The sequence below is a fragment of the Eschrichtius robustus genome, chromosome 5 (assembly GCF_028021215.1).
Source record: "Eschrichtius robustus isolate mEscRob2 chromosome 5, mEscRob2.pri, whole genome shotgun sequence".
Lineage (NCBI taxonomy): Eukaryota > Metazoa > Chordata > Mammalia > Artiodactyla > Eschrichtiidae > Eschrichtius > Eschrichtius robustus.
The window spans coordinates 37,810,365-37,831,722 of NC_090828.1; the positions used below are offsets into that span (position 1 = coordinate 37,810,365).

A 21,358-nucleotide genomic window follows, 5' to 3' on the forward strand; every position below is an offset into this window, starting at 1 on the left:
TGTTTGCTGTGGGTTTGTCGTATATGGCCTTTATTATGTTGAGGTAGGTTCCCTCTATGCCCACTTTCTGGAGAGTTTTTATCATAAATGGGTGTTGAATTTTGTCAAAAGCTTTTTCTGCATCTATTGAGATGATCATATGTTTTTTCTTCTTCAATTTGTTAATATGGTGTATCACATTGATTGATTTGCATATATTGAAGAATCTTTGCATCTCTGGGATAAATCCCACTTGAGCATGGTGTATGATCCTTTTAATGTGTTGTTGGATTCTGTTTGCTAGTATTTTGTTGAGGATTTTTGCATCTATGTTCATCAGAGATATTGGCCTGTAGTTTTCTTTTTTTGTGACATCTTTGTCTGGTTTTGGTATCAGGGTGATGGTGGCCTCGCAGAATGAGTTTGGAAGTGTTCCTCTGCTATACTGTGGAAGAGTTTCAGAAGGATAGGTGTTAGCTCTTCTCTAAATATTTGATAGAATTCGCCTGTGAAGCCATCTGGTCCTGGGCTTTTGTTTGTTGGAAGATTTTTAATCACAGTCTCAATTTCAGTGCTTGTGATTGGTCTGTTTATATTTTCTATTTCTTACTGGTTCAGTCTCGGAAGGTTGTGCCTTTCTAAGAATTTGTCCGTTTCTTCTAGGTTGTCCATTTTATTGGCATATAGTTGCTTGTAGTAATCTCTCATGATCCTTTGTATTTCTGCAGTGTCAGTTGTTACTTCTCCTTTTTCATTTCTAATTCTATTGATTTGAGTCTTCTCCCTTTTTTTCTTGATGAGTCTGGCTAATAGTTTATCAATTTTGTTTATCTTCTCAAAGAACCAGCTTTTAGTTTTATTGATCTTTGCTATTGTCTCCTTCATTTCTTTTTCATTTATTTCCGATCTGATCTTTATGATTTCTTTCCTTCTCCTGACTTTGGGTTTTCTTTTTGCTTTTATTTCTCTAATTGCTTTAGGTGGAAGGTTAGGTTGTTTATTTGAGATGTTTCTTGTTTCTTGAGGTAGGATTTCATCGCTATAAACTTCCCTCTTAGAACTGCTTTTGCTGCATCCCATAGGTTTTGGGTCGTCGTGTTTTCATTGTCATTTGTTTCTAGGTATTTTTTGATTTCCTCTTTGATTTCATCTGTGATCTCTTGGTTATTTAGTAGCATACTGTTTAGCGTCCATGTGTTTGTATTTTTTACAGATTTTTTCCTGTAATTGATACCTAGTCTCATAGCACTGTGGTCGGAAAAGATACTTGATATGATTTCAATTTTCTTAAATTTACCAAGACTTGATTTGTGACCCAAGATATGATCTATCCTGGAGAATGTTCCATGAGCACTTAAGAAGAAAGTGTATTCTGTTGTTTTTGGATGGAATGTCCTATAAATATCAGTTAAGTCCATCTTGTTTAATGTGTCATTTAAAGCTTGTGTTTCCTTATCTATTTTCATTTTGGATGATGTGTCCATTGGTGAAAGTGGGGTGTTAAAGTCCCCTACTATGATTGTGGTACTGTTGATTTCCCCTTTTATGGCTGTTAGCATTTGCCTTATGTATTGAGGTGCTCCTATGTTCGGTGCATAAATATATACAACTGTCATATCTTCTTCTTGGATTGATCCCTTGATCATTACGTAGTGTCCTTCTTTGTCTCTTGTAATTGTCTTTATGTTAAAGTCTATTTTGTCTAATATGAGAATTGCTACTCCAGCTTTCTTTTGATTTCCATTTGCATGGAATATCTTTTTCCATCCCCTCACTTTCAGTCTGTAAGTGTCCCTAGGTCTGAAGTGGGTCTCTGTAGACAGCATATATACAGGTCTTGTTTTTGTATCCATTCAGCCAGTCTATGTCTTTTGATTGGAGCATTTAATCCATTTACATTTAAGGTAATATCGATATGTATATTCCTATTACCATTTTCTTAATTGTTTTGGGTTTGTTTTTGTAGGCCTCTCCTTCTCTTGTGTTTCCTGCCTAGAGAAGCTCCTTTAGCATTTGTTGTAAAGCTGGTTTGGTGGTGATGAATTCTCTTTAACTTTTGCTTGTCTGTAAAGGTTTTAATTTCTCCATCAAATGTGAACGAGATCCTTGCTGGGTAGAGTAATCTTGGTTGTAGGTTTTTCCCTTTCATCACTTTAAATATGTCCTGTCACTCCCTTCTGGCTTGCAGAGTTTCTGCTGAAGGGTAAGCTGTTAACCTTATGGGGATTCCCTCATATGTTATTTGCTGCTTTTCCCTTGCTGCTTTTAATATTTTTTATTTGTATTTAATTTTTGATAGTTTGATTAATATGTGTCTTGGTGTGTTTCTCCTTGGATTTATCCTGTATAGGACTCTCTGCACTTCTTGGACTTGATTGACTCTTTCCTTTCCTATGTTAGGGAAGTTTCAACTATAATCTCTTCAAATATTTTCTCAGACCCTTTCTTTTTCTCTTCTTATTCTGGGACCCTTAACATTTGAATGTTGGTGTGTTTAATGTTGTCCCAGAGGTCTCTGAGACTGTCCTCAATTCTTTTCATTCTTTTTTCTTTATTCTGCTCTGCGGTAGTTATTTCCACTATTTTATCTTCCAGGTTACGTATCTGTTCTTCTGCCTCAGTTATTCTGCTATTGATCCCTTCTAGAGAACTTTTAATTTCATTTATTGTCTTGTTCATCATTGTTTGTTTTGTCTTCAGTTCTTCTAGGTCTTTATTAAACGTTTCTTGTATTTTCTCCATTCTATTTCCAAGCTTTTGGATCATCTTTATTATCATTACTCTGAATTCTTTTTCAGGTAGACTGCCTATTTCCTCTTCATTTGTTCGGTCTGGTGGGTTTTTACCTTGTTCCTTCATCTGCTGCATATTTCTCTGTCTTCTCATTTTGTTTAATTTAATGTGTTTGGGGTCTCCTTTTCGCAGGCTGCAGGTTCGTAGTTCCCGTTGTTTTTGGTGTCTGTTACCAGTGGGTGAGGTTGGTTCAGTGGCTTGTGTAGGTTTCCTGGTGGCAGGGAGTGGTGCCTGTGTTCTGGTGGGTGGGGCTGGATCTTATCTTTCTGGTGGGCAGGGCCACATCCAGTGATGTGTTTTGGGGTGTCTGTGAACTTATTATGATTTTAGGCAGCCTCTCTGCTAATGGGTGGGTTTGTGTTCCTGTCTTGCCAGTTGTTTGGCATACGGTATACAGCACTGGAGCTTGCTGGCCGTTGGGTGGAGCTGGGTTTTAGTATTAAGACGGAGATCTCTGGGAGAGCTCTCGCTGATTGATATTACATGGGGCCGGGATGTCTCTGGTGGTCTAATGTCCTGAACTCGGCTCTCCCACCTCAGAGGCTCAGACCTGACACCAGGCCAGAGCACCAAGACCCTGTCAGCCACATGGCTATGTCTGTTTTAAATGTCAAGCCTGCTCAGCAGTTGCCAGGAAGCCAATCTCCAATCATTAAGTGTCAGGAGATAAGCTTCCACATGGTGGTTAAGAGACCAAGGCTTTTTTCCATCTTGTGCTCCACCATTTCTCCAAGTCCTCTTCTGAATGGTCTGCAAGTGGAGAAGTGTCACACAGCTCAAGGTCCCCATTTTTACAGAGCATTATACCCTCTCTTTTAGAGACCACAAACTGAGAGGTTTGAATGAGTTCTTCCTTTTAAGGAATTTACAGTCTAACAAGGAAAACAAATTTAAACACACAGCAAACCTGAGTCTGAGTCAGACATGATTTTTTTAATACTTTGAGTCAAGTTTTCATTCACATTTTGTTTATATTCACAAACTTTCCCAAAATAAGCCTAATTCCAGGAGAAAAAAAGGAGTCAGAAGTAATTAGCTGTGAGAGGTCTTTGTTTAATAAAAGCAAAGATTTAGTTGAATTGTAAAGTGAAATTGAAATGTGAAAGGTTTAGCTAAATTAATGAGGAAGCTATTTCTAATAGATGTCTTTATCAAGTTTTAAGTGTCCCTTAAGGCTGAGTAAGTGCCAAGGTGGAGGTTATGGGAGCTTCTTCTAAAATTTCAATCAACTCGAAGCAAGAAAAAAGTTCATTATTATGAGATTTTTAGACAAGAGAATAATCAAAGCCGAGCACACAGCACTGTGTCATAAAGCAGTAAGTACTTAAAAATCATTTGCTGAACTAAGTTGAACTTTCACATATAGCTCACTCTTTTAGTCTAGAATTTAAGGAAGTTGAAACCCATCTTTGCACAAACTTGACCCTCTAGCAAAACCTGTGCAATTGTCTTGTCAAGAAGGAGTAAAGAAGGTAAAAATTAGAAACACTGCTGGTTGGTTTACAGAACTTTTTTGGTAGGGATGGGCAGGTTTGTTTTTTTCTTTTTTAATAACTGACTGTATCAATTAAAATCAAAGTTTCTGTGCATTTTTCTTTGTAATGCTGCAAGAAATCAGAGCAAAAACAATGATAACCAATCTCTACAACTCCAAAGACCGTGAGCAGAAACAGTGGAGTTCCCATCACTTTAGAAAGGTGAACACCCCAACCCTAATCAGGTTATACACAGCAGCCACAAGACAGGTTTTGTTCCATGACTCAAATATACCACTCTCTTCAAAGCCCTCTGTGACCAAAATCTTAAGAATTATTTTCATTTAATGATTCCTTTATTCCTTTATGTCTTTGAAAAGTCCTGACTATTTGTACCTCAACACTAGTCTCAGATTTTATCTTTTCCATTTCCAAGTTATAATAACTAACATTTATTGACTGTCTACTATGTGCTAAGTACTTTTAGCCAAGCACTCTACATGACTCCTCTCATTTAATCCTCCCAACCACCCTATGAGGTGGGTTCTACTACAATCATGAAGCTGAAGGAGGGTCAAAGAGATTAAGCTACATGCCTGATATCACAGAGCTAATAAGTAGAGAATCGGGATTCCAACTCTGGTAGTCCAATTCTAGGGCCTACCCTTTTAATGGCAGTGCTATATTACCTCCTAGACTTAGCACCTAATTCTGGAAACTTCTAGTCATTCTCTTAACCCCAATTTACCTCCATTGTTTCACACAGCTATTAAGAAAATCTTAACTACTATTTTTTTTACCTATTATGTCCCTATTTAAGAAAAATACAATGCCTTTATATATCATATTAAACTGAATGCAGCTGCCATATCAAGCCTGCCTTCATTCAACCCATCAGATCCTCCCAAATTCAGAAGCACAGCATCTGGAATACAAAGACAACTTGCTGAACTGCTGTCAATGGAACATGTTGGGGTTTTTTTTTTCCCCAGAAAGAAAATTCCCCTGATGATTATATTCATAGAAATACAGCCTCCAGAAAAATGGAGGTAAAACAGTCCACTATAGTGGACCACAGTGCCCCTAGTATTGTAACCAATGTTGTAGTCTAGGAACAACATTTTAAACAGAACACTGCCAAATCAGAACATACCACTTATTTGCTATGTGAATCTGAGCATGTTATTTAACCTGCCTGTCCCTCAATCTCCTCATCTGTGAAACAGGGTAGATATCCGCCACTTCACAAACCTAGTGAGAATTATATTAGTTAATACATGTAAAGTGCTTAGAACAGTGTCTGGCACATGGTAAGCACTCAATAAATGTCAGGGGTCACTACTGTGGTGGGAGTGTGGGAGGAGACATCCATATAACTCCCTTCAACTATGTCAAGAGTTGTCACATGAGTATTTCACTTACTCTTTCTAGCTCCTGAGGGAGAAATCGGACTGACTAGGAAATGCATCAGAGAAGAATTGGCTTTGGGCTCAACATAAGAATTTTTCAAAGAACAAAAGCAGCCTGAAAATGGAATTGGCTCCCTTGTAAGAAAGGGAGCTCCTTGCTGACTAGAGGCCACTATCCCCACATCTACAGAGGCTCCTACTCTAGTGCAGTTATGCACCTGACACCCTCCAAATGCTCACCTAAGACAGTCCATCAGATTCTTTCCCACCATGTATGGTACATGGTAGTTACTCAAGATATCCTGGATTGTCCTTGTTTGGGGTTTCTCTGTATTTCACATATGGTATGAATTTGCAAGTCAGGATGCAAAGTGTGGTTCATGCCTGTGAAACATAATTTTGAAGTTAACTGGTTCATACAGGTATTGGAATAGGACCTAGTAGCACATGAGCCATGTTCTCATCAGTTGCCCTAACCAGATCAAACAGTGGGAACCTAAAAACATATCAGAGTCACGTTTAACTCCCTCATATCACAAAACACTTTGATTCCTTCTCCAGTTAAGAATATTTTCTATGACTAACTATTTTAACCTTAACAAAACTTACAGTCTCTTTTTCTTCATTTTACTAATAAAAGTCTCCTAAACTTTAAGCTGAGCACATAACTACCTAGATAGAGACTACACTTCCCAGCTGGGTATAGCTATATCGCTAACAGGCCAATGGGATAAAAGTAGAAGTGATATGTGCAACTTACAGATTACTTCCTTAAAAGCAAACTGCTTGCCCCCCACTTTCTTTTTCCCCCTTCCTATGGGACAGAAGGGAGATGTGGTAGTGGGCCAGTTTAATCAAAGGGACAAAACAACATCCTAAAGGATGGCCAAAAGGAAGACAAAAGGAAACTGTATCCCTGAATTACTTTATGGATCAGAGCCACTTACCTGATTCAGAAGAAACAGCCTAGTTATGGAATGTTACTTATTAGAGAAATAAACTTCTATCTTGTTCAAGAAAACATATGTTTCATAGAGCAACTTAGCTTCCCAATAAATGCAAGTATTTATAAATATGGAGAATGAACTCCCTCATTTCAAAGGCTCAGAGATTTGTGTATAAATATTCTCAGCTAAATTCCTCTTTTAACAAAGACTTTTAATAGTGAAAGTTAAAATTCTGATGTAGGTTGAGCCAGCCATCTAAAGCAAAAAATGCTTTTGTTTGAACCACCAATGATACACTTCTGGAAGATAGAAACAGAATAGTTTACGAAGGAAAACACTCAAATTATAAAAGAAGAAGAGTACTTGAAGAAAACTACAAAGACAGTCCCTCAAGGGTCATAGTACCAAGATCCTTATAGGGATAAGACAAATAATCTACCTCAGTCATCTACTTGTCCTTTAAAATGTTCAAGTCATTTTCAACTGTCAAAACTGAAACCATGAATAAGAGTTCAGAAGGATCTAAGACATAATCAGATAAACACAAAGTTGAGCTTTTATGTCCATAAAAAGCCTCAGAGCAATGTTTTGTACCTTGTAAGAGAGCAGATTTTTAAAAGAAAATAACATATTAGACATAGTTGTTAAAGGACGTAAGTCACAGTTTGGTTTCTCCAGACTTTTCCTGATGTTCAGAACAACAAAAATATCTGGAGCAAAGTTTTCATTTTATATAAATAAATATCTAATATCCACATCCAGGATTTTTTAAAATTATGATTCCAACTTTTTAAATTTTATTTAATGCCACTAAACCCACCCCATCCTCAGTTGATCCCAATGTCAGTGGAGAATGCTATTTTCCTCTTCCGGCTTTTAACAGGCTTTATACAATGTAAAACATTCCATAAGCTGGTCTTACTATCCATGAAACAAGACAGCATATATACAGCACCACTGCATATAATATATGCACCACTGAGGAAACTGTGGGCTTTATTCTTATTTTAACATCTTGCATTGCCATACAGGCTGGAAACTCCTTTCCTCTGACAATACATACAGGAATACAGGTAATGACCCCGGTAAGTGTGTGTTTTGTGTATGGCTGTTATGAGTAGCTTCCACAATATGATTCTTCTAATGAAACTTATTCAATTAAGTTGAAAGCCGGTAAAATAAATAATTGATCTTACACACTAGCCACCAGGACTCATCAAAATACCTCTCAAAGAAAAAAAGAGAGAAGACCCATATCTTTAACCACAAAAACATCTTCCTCTGTATGGAACATCATCTCTTTTTTCCAATTATAATTTATAAAGTTTTATACTTTTAACAGTGAAGATAGTAGAGGATATCTGCCCAAAATAGATCAGTTGAATCAATGTTCCCAGAGAGTTTTCGGAAGTACATTCTACTCAGAACCAAATCAAATGCACAAGAATGTTGTGAGAACCTGAAAGTCATTCTTCAGTTCTTGTGAAGGATATATTAAGAATAAAATCCAGAAATCTGAATCTCCTTCTTTTTAAATCTTACGAAGTTGAGGTCATAAAAAGTTGAAAGATGTTGGTACCAGTTCTCCACCAATTTGCTTTATGATTTGTGGAAGTCAGTAATCCCCCTAAATCTCAGTTTCCAAATCTGTAAAGAGGTAGATTCAACTATTATGAGGTAAACTCTAAGGATATTTTACTTTAATTTTCTATTAAAGCTCTATATATTAGTGTATAAAAAGTATATCATGTAAAAATGCAGATGCAGTTAGAAATGAAATGTTCACAAAATCCATAAACTAATTGTTTTTTATTAACACTACTATCAAAATCCTAAATCTTAATCCAGTGGACTGTTCATGTTGGTAACAAATTATATTTGTATTTAAAGAATCTAATAAAATTCATCTGGAATGGGAAAAAAAATCATCACTACAACAATGACCTAGTTCTAAAACCAGGATATGATAGAATAAAGGTCTCCAAGGATCTTATGTCCTATTCCCCAGAACCGGTGAATATGTTAGGTTGCATGGCAAAGGGGAATTAAGATTACAGATGGAATTAAGATTACTAATCAACTGACTTCAAAATTGGAAGATTATCTTGGATTATCTGGGTGAACCCAATGTAATCAAAAGGATCCTTAAATATGGAAGAGGAAGACAGAAGATTTAGAATGGGGCAGGATAAAAACTAAAAGTTAAAGGTGGTATGAGACGAGAAAGACTCCACTGGCTGTTGCTGGACTTTGAAAACAGAAGGGGCCGTGATCCAAAGAATGCAGCAGATTCTAGAAGCTGAAAGGGGCAAGAAAAAGGATTTTCCCCTAGAACCTCCAAAAAGGAACACAGCCCTGCCAATACCTTGATTTTAGCGAAGCGAGACACATTTCAGACTACAGACCTCTAGAACTGTAAGATAATAAATTTATGTTTGAAGACACTATGATAATTTGTCAAAGCAACAGTAGAAAACTAATATTTAGGGTTTCTAAAACATAGGTTTTGAAGAGTAAGACACCCAAACCTGCAATCTAGAAGGTATGCCAAAACAATCCCCTCAAATCTACTGTTGTTTCTTAGATTCTTCTGACTTTCAACTGAAATATGTGCCCCTAACACAGTAGATGTGGTGGTTGCTTTCACTGCAGAACAATGGAGGGTTAAACCACCTTAACTTAGTTTTAACACTGGCCCCATGCAACCAGATCAACGTATTCTTAAATAATTGTTTGTTTTTGGAAATTTGGGATAGTGGGGGTTGCAGGTTTGAGGGATAAAGAAAATAGGGAGGAAAAAATTCTGCCCTCCCCCACCTCTACCCTACCAAAGACACACAGACTTAATATCTGCGAGACCTGGAACAAGTTTCTCTACCTCTCAGAGCCTTGGCTTCCTTTTCTGTAAGGTTGAAATGAAAACCATAGCTATGTCTTGCCAGACTCTTGTAAGAATTAAAAATAATGTAAGATCTTGACAATGTTCATGCCTGTTATTATTCTATACCATGAAATTGTAAAAGAAGTCTCCATAACCTATCCATGGTGTCATAAACAATCTCTCTAGTGGCTCCCTGGAAGAATGGGAGAGATGGTGGACCATCTCTCCCATCCTTCTCCCATTCTTAGACATGCTTGGTAAGTGAAGGGGTAGAATTAGAGAATGATCTCAAGCTCTCCAATTCTATAATAAGGTAATTGGATAATTAAGCAGTCTTAAGTTGCTGGAGTACAAACAAGTGAGTTTTATATTTCCCACAACTGCTCCCTCCCAACTATGCCATCTCAGATCCCCTTGCCCCTGAGTACTCCAGTTACCACTAATAACTGAACTCACTCAGATTCCACAATGTTTCAGTCTCTTTCAGTTATTAGAAGGGTTCTTTCAAGTCCTTAAAAACTCTTTCCTATTCATTTTAAAACTTCAATCTCATGTTCAATTCAAGGTCCTCTTTCCATCCCATAGCCCCCAAAGAGAGCTAAAATGGTGGTGGTAGTTGCCATGGCTGGGGGTAGGTCTAGTCTACCCGCTTCTCTCTTTCTCTTCCTCCCTACACTTCCCTTCTAGGGTTGGGCTGGAGGAGGCATAGGAAAGGCCACGGTCTCCCCATAGATGGCATCATAGGGATGTTGAAGGCCCCACTGGGTTGGCTTTCTCTGCTCCTCAGGTTAACACTGAACTTACTGTTGGTTCTCTCTGTGAGGCAGGCATGCAAATGCTGACTCTGCGTGGAGTTGATGGTTCTCCATAGTGCCCTTCTTCCTGCACATTCATCATATTGGTTTTAGAGATCTGGCTTGGACACTGACCTCTTCCTCTCACCACTTACCCAGCCCCTGCCCCAGCCTCTTGTTACTAGAGTCCCTATGCTCAAATGGGTTCTTTGGGTGGGGCACAGCAAGATGCCTGGCCATCTTCCTCCACAATCAGGATGGCATCAGGGCTCTGATGGTCTGGTAATTCAGTATCTTCCAGAGAAGAGATGAGCATCAGTCCCAACTTACAGGGAGACTTGGTGGAGAGGGGAACTGTTCCATGCCACCACCATCACCTGCCCGATCTTTACACAGGATTCTCTTGAGTCCTTTCTCTCTCAACTTCAGAAAGGGTCATGAGCTCTTCCACCCAAAATGAGGAAAGTGGAAGGAACAGGCTCTCTTCAGAAACCATAACCCCCTTCCAAGGTTACCTCCTCCTTCGAAGTCCTCCCCTTATTTAACCTGGGGAAAAGGGGTGGACAAGAGCAGTAGTAAAGGCTGCCTCTCCGCAAGACTGGAAATGGTGGCTGAACACAACAGTTCACGGTCCCCTGAGTCTGTGGAATCTTAAGAGTCTTTTGTTTTAAGCTGTGATGGCTAATTCCAGCACTCACAACTACTTCCATCCTGTTACACCAACTTCTACGATATCTTGTTTATCAGAAGCCATTTCTCTGTATTGGTGACCCTGTCACGCTAAGGGTGCAACTATGAAGAATTTCCTTGGACTTTCTTAGGGCTAGGGCTAGAAAAACAGAAAAATAGACAAAACTTGTCTTTAATGCCATGCATTCCCACCAACAAACTAGACCAGTCCTTCTTAGATCCTTCCCAGGAATCTCTAGGCTCAAAGGGCCCTAAGCTGAGTATTCACTATTAGGTGTGTTAAGGTGTGAGGTGTTAATTAGTTAAAAGACTCTCCAGAAGAACCAAAAAGCCATCAAAATCCCCAAAATTTGAATTCCCAAATGTACAACTTCTGGCAGAATGACCCAGGTAGAGAGCTATTTGTTGAAGCATTACTTTGTCCATTTATAAATATGGTCCCATCCAACTCCATTCTCTTTAGCACACATTGATCCTCTTTCTCTTCTCCCCAAATCACAAAAATCTCAACTTCTGATCAAACTTTTCTGAGTTTGGCTAACATTTCTGAGTGTGGCTTCTCATAGCCCACACAGTTACTTTCATAAAAAACATGTCTTGAGATAAAGACCATCATCCCAGCCGTAGGACATAAAGCTGGGGGAAAAAAGGTCACCTGCTGTTGAGGCTTCTGACTTCCAATGTGTCTAGCATTAAGTGTGTACACACATACAAACCACTGCATTTATCACAAAACCAGGTTGGTTCCATACTAACTGAACATGAGAAGGTATTAGGAAAAATATTTCCTGTAAATTTCAGATGTTTGGGGAAAGCTTTATTGTTTTTTCCAAAAAAAAAAATTCCACTTTAAGAGAATGTGACTAAACACCTTATTGTGCAAATGCTGCAATAGAAAAAAGAGAGAGAGAGAAGAGAAAGAAAAAGCCAAAGTCCTATGTCCTTTCAATAATTTAATATAACGGCAGATAGGTAATTAAACCTGACATATGAGGAGTGTTTCAACAAGAGAGCTGACTGTGCCTTTAACACCTGGCCAGTCTCCAAGTGATGGGGACAAACCTCTGGGTACGATTTGGCCATGGTACTGTATCTCTGCATAGCAGAATGGACTCACTACCATCAACACAATAAAGTAGCCACAAGCACAGTAATTTCATGACATACTCACATATTTAAATTTCCCATTTTTTTTTGAAATTTCCACCCCCTAAAAAAGGAATTAAATGATTAAACAGACTTTCACTTTAATGGAATTCCTCAAATATTCCTCATATGTGTGATGAACTCACCTACCTCAAATGTAATTGGGAAGAAATATTAATAATAAAGCATCATACCACTACCACTTATCAAAATTCCAACTTCCTTGGATTAGAAACTCAGATACTCCTTACTGATTTATTGATGCTGGAAGACAAAACTATCAAACTATAAAATAAATCATATCAGTTTGCATTGATTAAGTAACAGTCCATCCTTAGCCTGTGTAATTTACAGCAAAGTTGGATCATACATTCTTGCTATATGGTAAAGATGCTAATTCTGATAAAAGAGTAAAAATGTACTAAGAGGAGTTCCAGTCATCTCAAGGGAAAGTGGCGTACGATATTATTGTAAAGTCATGGGTATTTTACATGAAAGGTTAAGAAGCTAAAAAAACATAATCAAAGAATCCTTATCAGAGTTTCCCAAAGTTGTTTTCAGAATTGTTTCTTTTCGATTTGTCAGTAAACTTAGTTTTTAAGGTAGCTATATAATGTCTGCTATTTCATGCATACTAGCTAAGGTTTAAATCAATATTATTTAAGAGGTTGTACAGCATAAAGATTAAAAGCAACCTCTGGAGCTAGACCATTTGGGTCCATTTCCTGGCTCTGCATTTACTAGTTGTGTGACCTTAGGCAAGTCATATCTCTCCAACTGTAAAAAGGGAAATAACAATTAAAAATACTAAACTCATATGGTTATTGTGAGGATTGAATGCATTAATACACATTAATTGAACAATGCCAGACTCATAATACAACTTATATAAGCATTTGCTATTACTATAAGAAAATTGCTCAATAGGAAAATCTCTGTAAGATGTACTAGGTGTTTTATCTATTAGATTAAACATAAAAATAAAGCATTTAATTATTAATAACATATCTAAGTATATAATATTTAATTATAGCATGGAATCAATAATTCCAAAGTATTTCAAAAGGGGAGTTCACTAAATGCTGAAGATGTCTTTGCATCTTGCATGTCAGTCTCCATGGGGAGCACAGACTCTGCCAACCTTCATCCCCCACTTCTGTCCCTACTACCTCCTCCAAAAATTAGTCATGATAAATGGTTACAAGACTGCAAGTTCAAGGACATTGATAGACTCTGTTTTGTGGAGGTGAAGTTTTCAAAGGAGATAAAGGTCAGAGTGCACATGGCGTGGTATCCTCTTTCTCCCCTCACCCAACAACGTGCTGACCTGAAGGGGAGCAGAGCAAGGCAGTTTACACTCACTCTTCCCACACAGTTGCCCTTTTCCTGAGCCAGACCCTAACCCAGCCTGAGCCAAGGCAGGTTTGGAGGGGAAACACATTCTCCTCCTGCTGACTCCTTATTCTCTAGCCCGATGGGGTGAGCTCCTGAGCAGCCCACCCTCATCATCAGCTGTCAGATCTGAGATGGAAGATATGGGCTTTAAGAACACAAGCTATTTGGCCTGCTTTGGTTTGAAATCACTTGAGCCTTAGAGAAAAGTACCTACAAAATGATCAGGTCCAGCTTTCTAGAGTTCTGCCTTGTAACCTTGGTCCCAGCTAACAGTGAAGGGGTTTTTTTGTTTGTTTGTTTTTTGTCTCTTTTTTACTTCCTTGTGCATTTATCTTCCTCAACATCTCACAGGCAAGGTGTTCTGAATATAATCTATCATTTCTAACCATTACATAGTACCATACAATGATACAAGTGTGCCTACTTATACATACTGCCTGAGCTTAGTCTAGTATAGATTTAGCACCTTTTAACAAGCTTCTGAACAAGTCAGTGTGAAAGAGTTAAGAAAGCAGGTATTATCTTTCAAAGATTTTAAACTTTTGAATACAAAGTTGTGTGGTTAAGGAAAAACACAATATCCTTGCCAGTAACAGGTATCATAAATTCACAAATACAAATTAAGAAATCTTTGGGAACTAAGCACACTTACTAAAATAGTTTAGTTGTTATGTTGTTTTGTTTTGGATGGATTATACTCTTTTCAAAATTAACTTGCCTTTCTTCTTCCTGGAGTGATAATGATAATATAAATATGATTCTTTTCTACTCACAATGTACAATCCTACTTATCTCAAAATAATGCTAGTTTAATTATTAGTGAGGTAAGTTAAAATGGTACTGTTGAAAATAAACTACATTATATCTCTCTTCAACACAGCCACATAAAATGTTACAAATTAAACTAGAAATCAAATCCAATTTTAAATCCAAAGGACTATTCCAATACTTTGCCACACTATAATTTTGTTGCCATCTAATGTTAGCTGAAATACACAGTACATTGGCCAAGAATTAAAACAAAACAATGTTGTCATTATAGAACTTGACCATTCAGTTATAATTGTTTTTATCAATTTAGTATACTCATTAATTATAATAAATTCTGTCTATCATAACCTTTATAGGAACTGGGATACAGAGATGAACTGGGGATGCAAAGATAAATAAGATTTGATAAAACTACAAATAAACCTTTTTTACATTATTAGAAGACATCAAAATATGAGATTTTGTAGAACTCACAAGTTCCACTGTAATAGGTTTACTGATTTATTACCTTAGATTTAGACTGGAAGTGTAATCAAATTATTCTCTCTCCCCATCTAATAAACAATGGTTCATTTACTAGTGTTGAGATCCCAGTGCAAAACTCAAAAAGGAACTTTACTCCTGCCTCTTAATTCTGTTTAGTCATTTTCAGCTGGATAATTTTTTTAATGTACAGTCTTATACAGGTCTCAGTTTAGACATTGCTCCTGAAAATGGAATTATGTTTAATGCTCACAGTTATTAAAGCTGAGCACTCACTGGGGGAGCAGGGAAGCCTGCTGTAATTCTTCCTTTGAATTACTCCCCAGCATGCTGCCTGACCAGTTGCTCTGGCATTACCTAGAAGCATTAACGGATTGTTTGTTCAGTAGCACCAAAGGTAAAGTCGGCTGTCCCTGATGTCTTCTCATAATACCCTGTGGTGCCTGAGGTGTTATTTGGTAATAAATGTTCAATTGACATTTTACTGTACAAAATTTAATTACCTTTTTTTCTCTACTGTAAAAGGGGAAAGGCTGGGAAAACAACTCTTCAGTCTTAATTGCAATGTATGTTTGACCTCTCAGTGGCTACGCAATTAATGTCTACCTTTTAAACCTTAATATATTTTCCAAGAAGGAAAAAAATTCTTGTAAATTCTGAGAGTAGTAGCAAGAACTAATCAACAGGTACTTCTAAAATCTCTCATCAAAACATGACAAGGCTCTCTATCAAAATTTTATTCTGAATTCTCTTGAGAGATGCTATAAGAAATCACATCAGAAAGGCACCACAATGAGAAGCAACCACTTCTAAGGTGAAATGTGACCATGCTTCTATGGCAATTTCAGGAAAAGTAAACACTCTAACTGAAGTTACTGGGATAATAAAACAAATCCACACAAGAAATTCAACGCTATTTATGAATCATTCCTCAGGAGGAGCACCCACGACTGAAACAACCAAGGCACACTAACTGCACGCAGTAAGGCTGGCCAGCCCCGCTGTACAATCAGGTTGTTTATCCAAAGTTCACCCATAAGTTGATTATTTGGAACTTTTAACACATATTTCTACAGGAAAAAGAGTCTATAAATTCTGATTAATTCCCACGCCAATCTACAGAAGCCTATTTAACTTATAATGTGTCTAAAATTTTTGAGTTATTTTTCAATCACACTTAATTCCCTTCATAACTGTCCCTATTAAAAATGTTTTCAGAGCTCCCACGCAATATCCCCTATTTCATCACTCCTCTAGAATAATACATATTCCTATGCCCCATATATCAGTCTAAAAGAGAATACCATCCTTCACAAACTCAACTGTCTGCATGGGCAGGGGAGAAGCGGGCCGGGCGTAAAAGAACAGGCGTACCTTTCATATATTGACAACACGTAGAACATCTGCCAAGCTGCTCTACCTTTTAAAATACAGTACAGGCCTAACAAAATGACCAAAGACAAAAGCAACTGCAATCCCTTTCTAGAGTCATCCATTTCCAGGTGTTCTGAATTGGAGAGGTGGAGCTGAGACAAGATAGTTTACCCACAAGCCTGGGAGCCCAACAATATGCCACTTTCTTAGATGTTCATGTTGTTTCTAACCTAAAAAAGTATTCATGGATTATGGGCTTTCTGCATCTGAGAATCAGCATGAGACCACAAGTTCTCATGTTAAGCAGACATGGGTATGAATCCTAACTCCACATGGTATCAGTAGCTGTCCATGCCTCCCTTCTCTCCTTAGAGAGTTGCTATGAGGATTGATTATAATGTATGAAAGCTCCTAGTTTAGTACCTGACTCATAGTATGCAGCACTTCACAAAAGTGAATAAAATTTCCCTTGCCCCTTTGAGGAGAGCCATAATTTTTATATGGGTCAACAGGTACCCAAGGTGCATTTTTGAGGCTGCAGCTCAGAAACTCACTACACCAGCCCCACAATGAACATGACAGAATGAGACTGGCCATGATATAAAATAAGAGACATGGACAACATGGAAGTCACTACTCTCGCTGCTTCAGTGCATGTCTCAGCACCTCATTTCCAACTCCTATCTTCATCCCACACACCTATGTCCATGGGATCCAAGTGATAATTTCTTCTCAAGAATTCATACTGAAGTAGAATCAAAAGGAAATCGAAAAAAGTAGAACTCTTCAATACATTGAATATAGTGGGAGACAAATCAACTGCTTTTTTTTTTTTTTTTGGCCGCACAGCATGTGGGATCTCAGTTCCCCAGCCAGGGATCATACCCGCGCCCCCTGCATTGGAAGCACAGCGTCTTAACCACTGGACGGCCAGGGGAGTCCCACAACTGCTCTTTTATATCTCAATTCCTGCCATCTGGCATAAGGAATAAGCTACACTGCTTTCTATTTCCAAAAATTTCTATTATAGAGTTATAGAGCTGTAAACTATAATCTAAAATGTTAAATATTTTAAATGTATAAATTTGATATCAAGTACCAGATAGTTAAATGGTCTAATTCCTTAAGTAGAAATATATTTGAATGCACAATAGTACATAATTTTTAGATATTATCGACCTTGCATGTAACTAACTTGTCATGAAGAAGCAATTTTAAACCACAAGTCATGAAGAAGCAATTAAGATGGAGTCTATTGCAATATTGTGGTATATAACAATGCACTTACCAAAAAACATGCAACATTTATCAACGTCAATGCTGTCCAAAAACTTACACAGAAAAACACAGGGAAAAAATGGACAGGTTAAAGAGAACCTAGTTTAATTCTCACATTAAATTTTTTAAAACTTAGGACCGGGCATATAAGGGAAGAAACATAATTATAGTAGAAAGAAGACTTTCCAAAGATGTGTAAAGATAAATGCTATTGTTTTCATCAGCTCAGAAGGAAATTGTTTTCTCAACTAAACACATATTTTCACAAATTAGGGAGGGCAAGTTTACTGAAAACATTCCTTTTATTAATATACAAGACAGTCTGTTTTCTGGCATGATAGAGGAATGCACTATTCTGATTTATCTAATATCCATGTTCATAGAGAATTAGCAGTCAAATAATTAGACTAGAAACAATACCTAAATTGAGCTGAAAATAATTTGATATTTGATGATTCACAATCTTTCAGTGGCTCAGAGTTATGATCATGAATATCAATTACCCCTGTACTAAGGCTATTTGGAACAGCATTTAATAGTTTGATTAATATAAAATGTACTAAAGCCTTTCTTTTTTGTGTATGTTTCAGTGCCAAATAAAAAGAACTCTTGGCAACACTATGAAGAATGCAATCTTTTCTCAATACAGAACATGTGCTACTTATTTCTTATATGATCTAGACCTTTTTTAGGGATTCTCATTTTTACTATGCTAAAGTGAACAAACCACGGGGCAGCAGATTCAAGATGTCAACAGAAAGGTCCTTGATCTCAGAGAGGGAGTGGCACAGAGTCCACCAACTGCCTCTTTCCCCACTGTAAGATAATGAAGGGCTCTGGGAATAGACCCCAAGGACCACTACCCACCAATGACCTACCAGGTTATCCTTGAAGATTAACAGACCCACCACAATGACCTTAGACAACCCTCTAGACATCAAAATGTTTGGAGCAAATCTGAAGATATGAGGTCTGTAAACTCTAGCGAAACTTTATTACATAAATCAGCAGCATCAGTAGTTCACCACAGATAAGTACAGATACATATGCTTATATATACATGGAATATTACTGGAAGGATACACAAGAAAGTGTTAACAGCTATGGGGGTGGACCATGTTAGTGGGAATGTGGAGTGGCTGGGAGTTTTCCCTTCAAACTCCTTTGCAACATTTGTTTTTATCATATGCATATATTACTTTTTCAATAAGAGCTAGTTTAAGATAATAATAATAATTCACTTCATTTTCTGGTATCTTTAATTTTAAAGGTCATTTATTAAATGTTTATTTTACTATTAAATAGGGAAAGAATCAAGCTGCTACTCTGTTGCCTCCCTCCTTTTTTGTCACAAAAAGAAACTTCAAAACAACAGAGGTGGGCTTCCCTGGTGGCGCAGTGGTTGAGAATCTGCCTGCCAATGCGGGGCACATGGGTTTGGGCCCTGGTCTGGGAGGATCCCACATGCCGCGGAGCAACTGGGCCCGTGAGCCACAACTACTGAGCCTGCGCGTCTGGAGCCTGTGCTCCACAACAGGAGAGGCCGCGATAGTGAGAGGCCCGCGCACCGCGATGAAGAGTAGCCCCCGCTCGCTGCAACTAGAGAAAGCCCTCGCACAGAAACGAAGACCCAACACAGCCAAAAATAAATAAATAAATTTATAAAAAATTTTAAAAAGTAAAAAAAAAACCAACAACAACAGAGGCACCATTACTCAGCAAGGACTCTTCTGAGAATATCAACCAGCACACAACTAAAATTTAAAAACTGCAAATTTAGCTGCAAGAATTTGTATATTCCTTATGCTCTGTTACTTTCATTTTTTACAACACAACAAAAAAGCCCACTGCTTTTTATGATGGTATATTTTAAACTATCTTGAGGCTCTTGTTTTCACACAACACGTGTACTGTCTATATCTTAGGTTCCAAAATGTGTGCTATCTAATTGTGATGGTTTTTTCAAGATTCAAAACAATATGCTTTCTGACCTGTGGGTTAAAAGGAAAGAAAGTGATCATGTCCTTTTTATCCAAATTCACACCCAGAATAGAACACTTCTTTTCACATAATCTAAAAGTCACAAAATAACAGAAACTACTACAAGTCATTTGTAACTACCACCCACTCTTCTTTTAATATAGAAATCTCCGTGTTTGGCTTTAAACTTCCATGTGTCAGTACTGGGGAAAAGCCTAGACTATACTTGGAGCTGGCTGGATGGACTGGGGGAGGAGTCTACCCACACCGGCACTAGGAGCTCCAGTTTAGAGCTTGAGAAAGAGACACGTATTATGTGGTGTATACACAGCTTAAACCTGAGCAAGGGTTTTTAATGTATTAACACAAGTACATTGCAGTTAAGTAGTTCCAAGTCCATCCTTCATTATCATCTTTGGCTTACTTTTACATGGAAGTAGTTTCATACTGACTGTTCTACCAAGATCGGTTTTAACGTCATGTACCCAAGATTACCCACGTGCATTTACGCTAAAAGGCCCTTTTCCAAAGCCTGTGGAAGAGTTCTGACTTCCAGGGGACCTCATCCCGATGTCATGCAACCAAGATGAAATCTCAAACAGGAAACAAGCCCCAAGTGGAAGGAAGATGGATGGAGAGAAACCCTGACTGGTAGTTGAGGGGTCGAGAAGCCTTTTCCCTGGATGTGGTGGTAACCACAAGGACCCGGGGTGCTGCTTGGTAGATTGGCTGCTTTTTGGTTGCGCTCTCTGCAGCGCGGAAACTCTGGGCTCCACCATCGCTCTTTACTTTGCTGCAGGGGCCACTGAAAACTCTGCCTGCCTACGGGGAAAGCTCACGCTTCGTGAGATCTCAGGACATTTTGAGTCTCGAAGGTTTGGGTTTTTTTGTTCTGTTTTGTTTTGTTTCACTTGAGGGTAAACTGTGCATTTCCTTTACTGTACGGCAAAAGCTAACTTTTCGTTGGAGAGCAGTGCACAACCATCCCACGGGTCTGCATTTATATTGAGTCCTCCCTTCCTCCTTGTATCAACGGTTTAGCGAAACTTTCAGAGAAGATGGGGAAAAGCATCCATCAAAACGCAAAGACGCAGAGCGGAACTTTTCCTCCTCTGTCAAGAAAAAAAAAGTCACTTCTGCTTCTCACAGCCAAGAACTGAGTCTGGGAACCTCCGGACAAGGAAGGAAGGTTCGGTAATGAAGGAGATGGGAGAAAACAATGCTAAGCCTGCGTGGCCTCCGGACACCATACATCCTGCCCCGGCCCGTGACCCATCCACGGTCCACCATCCACACCCACGCTCCCGGGGCCGCGCGGCCTCGCTTACCTTGATGATGCTGCTGCGCCGGGGGGTCGCCCGCGCAGCCTCCAGGAGGCCGGCCTCGCCGTCCGCCGGGGCCCCTGCAGCGCTGGGCAGCGCGACCCCGCTGCGACGGTCCCTCCACTGGCCCCCAGGGGCCGCCGCCACGCCGTCCCCGGAGGCGGCGTCCGGGCCCACTCGGGGGTCGTCTTCGCTCCCGGCCGCGTCTGTTAGCGCTGGACTCTCCCTGCTGGCTGCGCCCTCGGCCATAGCCGAGCGCGTTTCGGGCTCCCCGGGGGGAGGCGGCACGCCCGGCAGCGGAGTCCAGCCGCTGGGCACGGGTGCGCTCCTGCACCGGGAGGCGACCGCGCCAGACTTTGTTTCACCGCCCGGTGGCGGCGGCGGCGGCGGCAACTTTCTGGAGAGGAGACATCGCTCGACTAGAGACGTCCGCGGGCTTTGATCCAGGAGGCCGACAGTCCTTGGGGGGACCGCGGCGGGAGTGAGGAGGAGATGTGAGCGGGAGGGAGGAGAGGCGAAAAGGAGAGGGAGGTGTCCGAAATGTGATGCAAACGCCCGCTCTGCGCCAGACAAAAGGCACCGGGCGCCTGGCCGGGCTGCCTCCGAGGCCGGGACGCGCGCGGCCTGAGAGGGGCTGGAGC

The 21,358-nt window shown here is 39.3% G+C and overlaps 1 protein-coding gene across 1 annotated transcript in view; it reads right to left on the bottom strand.

Annotated features, from left to right (window-relative positions):
- PLCL1 (phospholipase C like 1 (inactive)) overlaps positions 1-20,981 on the bottom strand; it is a 353,594-nt gene extending 332,613 nt beyond the window's left edge. Inside the window, exon 1 of the mRNA XM_068544718.1 lies at positions 20,724-20,981. Within this exon, the coding sequence (XP_068400819.1) occupies positions 20,724-20,966 (243 nt within the window). The 5' untranslated portion in view covers positions 20,967-20,981. The remainder of the gene's footprint in view (positions 1-20,723) is intronic.
- Positions 20,982-21,358: the final 377 nt, after the last annotated feature.